Genomic DNA, 4,602 nt, shown 5'->3' with positions numbered 1-4,602 from the left:
TTTGAAAAGTTTGTAACTTGTAAGATGTTAAATCTTTTTTTGGAATACCTCCACCAATTGATGCAAAGTATGTACCTTTACTCGAAAATATACACATCATTCCTTGCAATAATCTGATCTCGTATGTCCGTTAAGGTCAAAATTCAAATCTTTTAAGGTTAGGTATTAAAAGTTCGTACACACGATACACACACTGCACATATCGCGTTCCATTTAAGCGTGGCAAACTGTGTTTAAGTGTGTTATACTGTGTCGGTTTGTGTCTCCTAAAAGGAAAGCAGCCAAAGTTACATGATCGATACCCAGGGCCCCTATTTTTGAAAAGTATTGCATACGAAAAACTAGAGAAATACTATAGTATATATTGCATATACTATAGCATTTCCCTAGTTTTTATATGCGATACTTTTCAAGAATAGGAGCCGTGGGTATCAATCATAAAACGTTATCCATAGGATGAAAAGTGAAAAGCATTGACATCTAGAATGGATCGCTGATGGCAATGGTGGGGGTAGAAAGACGATTAGAGTGAGAGGCAGGAATAATAAGATGGTTCTTTCTCTGTTTACTGAAGCCTGATTGGTTGTTGTTAATCCAACAGTAGTTAGAAACAACAGTAAACAGAGAAAGAACGATCTTATTATTCCTGCCTCTCACTCTAATCGTCTTTCTACCCCATTGCCATCAGCGGTCCATTCTAGATGTCGATGGTGAAAAGTGAAAATTTTAACCACTAGATATCAATCGTGAAACTTTATCCCTAGAATGGAAAGTGAAAAATGAAAATTTTAACTATTGAAATTAATAGAGAAATTTTTCACTTTTCATTTTTCATCCTAGGAAAAAAGTTTCATGATTGATACCCTGAAGTTAATGGAGAAATTTTTCATTTTTTACTTTTCATCCTAGGAAAAAAATTTTTGGATGCAATGAGCGATAACCAATGAAATCTCTACTTTTTCTCATGTGACGATGCAAAGTAAAGCTTTCATTGAATATCGCTCGTCGCTCATCGCCAATCGCGTCCAGCGTGAACTAGGCATAAGGCTGGAGTCCTATAAGCGGAAATTTACAGCGAAACGAAATATGCGTCTTATAGCATTTTCGATTGGGGTGCACTGGCTACACTCAATGTCAAGAGCGTGTTCGATTGGCAGTGCCAATGCGCACTTGGCTAGTCTCACGTGTTCATTTGATCGCACGACACTCTCGTAGTGCACACTCAGTGCGCACTAAGTGGCATGAGATATTTTGACGGTGCCAGTTCAGTGCACGTTTTATCACAATTAAGGATATACATAGGGACAAGCAAATCTGCGCAGTTGAATTGAAAACGGGGTCTTGTCCCTACTCTTAATATCTTTTACTGTGGTTTTGTAATATTTTGTTGAACATTGCTTCAAAGTGAACAAAAATGAGTTTCAGCTTTAGCACTGACAATCTTGGCGTATTCTTTTGAACTTGCACTATTCAGTGCAACCCATGGAACTCGTCCAGTGTTGGTGTGAACTGAGTGCGCACTGGTGCGCACTAACTTTTGCCCAATCGAAAACGCTATTACTAAAGAACATTAAACGTAAGTGCGCATGAACATCTGAAAGCTTCTGATTCGCTCAAATATCGCACCAAATCAAAATGGCTGATCAATTGCGGCGACAATTTTCTATGCTTCACAGCGGAGATGCCCATTCCAGTGTTATGGCGTGTGTACACGATGCTAGAAATCGGTCCGAGAAGAAAGAATTGACCAATCGCAATGATCATGTGATCAAATTGTTCATGACAATTTGATCACATGACCATTGCGATTGGTCAATTCTTTCTTCTCGGATCGATTTCTAGCATCGTGGACATTGGGCTTTAGGAGCATATTGAAGCATGTTGGAGCATGTGATAAGGCCCTGCGCGCAATAGGAGGAATAAGGAATTAGGAATAAAAATTAAACGATTTTAACCTATCAGAAATCGAATACATTGGAATATACGGTTTTTGATAGGTTGAAATCGTTTATTCTTTATTCCTAATTCCTTATGGCTCCTGCACATTGGACGCGGAAACGTCTGCTATGCGGCAAAATGTGATGCGGTAGCCAATAAGCTTACAGCTCGTAATGTGTTCATTGGTTACCGCATCTCATTTTGCCGCGCGGCAAGCGTTTCCGCGTCCAGTGTGTAGAAGCCATTATTACTTCTATTGTGCGCAGGGCCTAATGCTTCAAACTAATTCATGGTAAAGAAACAAACAAAAAGAAAAAGAAAATGAAGAGAACTATTTTAAAGAAACCGGTGCATATAGAATACAACGAAGTCATATTAAAACGAATCTTCTTATTTTGATTGGCAACTCACTGATCTCACAAAAGCTGTGTTCCATCAAAATACATTTTCACGAGTCACTCTAAGGGTGCCGTCACATGCGGCGTAACTTGCGTAAACGTAACTTGCACCGACCAATCATATCATTTCACTTAAACATCAGTTTCTGTCTAGTCACTTTATGCTTTTTACGCTATTTTATTGTTACGCCGAAACATGGTAGAGCCACCATGCGTCGAATCTAATTTCTGGCTCATTTTAGCTTATTCTATCTGAAAAAATGCACAAGGGTTTCGATTTTGCAACAGTACAATTATAGAAGTCGTGCGCCCCTTTGCATCGCGTGAAAAGTCGAAACCCATGTGGAACAGTACAATTATAAACTTCATTTGGAAGGATCCCGTTTGCCTACAGTTCTGATTGTACGCACCACTCATATCAACTGGTGCCTAGTAATTTTTTACTGTTTTGCCAATAAGATTATTTTATTTTTAAATTGGCCAATCAGCGATACATGTGTGCAATATGCGATGTGTGCAATCAGAGCCCTCCCCTTCATTTTGCCTCTGTGACAGATTTCCTAACCTCAATAGTCATCAACTTTAACGCTTAATATCTCGGATCACAAGGCAGAACGATGTTTTTTTTGCCAAATTCTTTCGTTTCATGCAAAAACGCGTCGAATAAGCCTAAGAGTGGTCTCACAAAATTTTCCAATTTTAATAATTTATTCGATCATCCGCTCATATATACGCGATGAAAAGGTACCGGTTCCCCATGAGGCGTACTTTTTGAGTTGCGTAGGTTACGAAAACCAATCGTAAATTCGTTTAACATTTCTTTAGAGCGCACAACAGAAATTCTAATCTGCAATTGGTTGCATTAGTTCCGCATTTCTCTAATCTTCCGCGAAATACACCCAACGTGAATGCCGGCTTTCAGAATGGCGTATTCTAGTAAATAAATATAACGTATTCTAGTAAATTACTAGAATACGCAGGTTACGCTTACGCAGGTTACGCCGCATGTGACGGCACCCTAATCGTTTCAGTGACAAAAAGGATCGCGTGATTAAAATGAACGAATAACAATCAATTTATGCTGGATTCACACTGAATCCGATTTGCGTCGTACGACGCTCTGCAACCAATCAGAAAACAGGATTCCGATGGATTTTGCTTCATATCATCAAAATTCTGTTTTCTGATTGGTTGAAGAGCGTCGTACGACGAAAATCGGATACAGTGTGAATCCAGCATTAGGTTATATGATCCTTTTGCTGAAACGGTCAGTTTGAACGGCTCATGAAAATGCACCTTAAGGCTAATATTACATTCATCTATTTTTGTCGTATGACGTTTTTCAAGTCTATTGATTGGCTATAGAATAGAGAGATCTGAGAATCTCTTTATCTTGCAACCAATTAACACGCTTAAAAATTTGTATGTAATATTAGCCTTATTCACTACGATTATGTATTAAAAGTTTGTAGAATATACCGAAACATGAAGTATAAATTTTGATTTACTCAAAGTGGTTAGTGGATAACAGAATATAGCCGCAGAGAATTAAAAATACTAATGCGAAGTTATGGCATGAGTATGCAAAACACACACTTGGCAGGTTTCGTCAGAAATTAAAAAAAAAATTAATTAAATAGATGATTCAACATACCGAAACAAAACACGTTCATCCTGGCTGAGTCCTCAATTGAGACTTATATATCAAAATGAAATTTATAACTGAAATCAATGAAAAAATGAACTTACTAAATATATGGAGCAGACAGTATGACCGTAACAAATGTGGTTAGAACCCAATATAAAAGTCGTAAGATCAAGAAGGGGGATCACTTTTAGAGGTCATCGATTGTTGTTATATAGAATGGTTGCATCGTTGGGTAAATTTAACAAGGTGTGTTCGTTCATAGCTAATTGTAAGCATCATTTATCCTTGTTTAATATTTGATAGACAACAAGAAAAATATGACAGCTGTGTTCCATTTATTGCTTACAGCACTTGGAATTATTTTATCTTTGTTGTTTATCAAACGTTATACAAAAACAGATGATGCTTATAAGCGTCGAATAGAATGCGTTTGATGCTTATTACAATGTGTGAACACGAAAAAATGAACGCACTCAAAAATTGGTTTCTGTTTTTGTATTCTTATTCTTTATCTAATATTAAAACGTTATCCAGTGAAATACGTGTGAAAAAATTATTCTATAATTAATGATTACTTGAAGTGGTATTTCTAATAATAAGTTTTGTGTTTAGAGAGGG

At 37.2% G+C, this 4,602-nt stretch overlaps 1 protein-coding gene across 2 annotated transcripts in view; it reads right to left on the bottom strand.

The window, feature by feature from the left end:
• Positions 1 to 4,160, bottom strand: part of LOC108763305 (mediator of RNA polymerase II transcription subunit 15) — an 18,750-nt gene extending 14,590 nt beyond the window's left edge. The window contains exon 1 of one of the 2 annotated variants that reach the window (XM_018510811.1): positions 4,086 to 4,160. Coding sequence is in view for 1 of the 2 variants with exons in the window: in XM_018510809.1 (XP_018366311.1) it covers positions 3,991 to 4,009 (19 nt within the window). In the remaining variant the exon portion in view is untranslated. Of the gene's footprint in view, positions 1 to 3,990; positions 4,034 to 4,085 lie in introns of those variants that run through there. The other variant, XM_018510809.1, reaches the window with a different exon arrangement.
• Positions 4,161 to 4,602: the final 442 nt, after the last annotated feature.

Source organism: Trachymyrmex cornetzi, unplaced genomic scaffold (genome assembly GCF_001594075.2).
Source record: "Trachymyrmex cornetzi isolate Tcor2-1 unplaced genomic scaffold, Tcor1.1 scaffold35, whole genome shotgun sequence".
NCBI classification, from domain to species: domain Eukaryota; kingdom Metazoa; phylum Arthropoda; class Insecta; order Hymenoptera; family Formicidae; genus Trachymyrmex; species Trachymyrmex cornetzi.
This window is presented reverse-complemented; position numbering and strand designations above follow the sequence as displayed.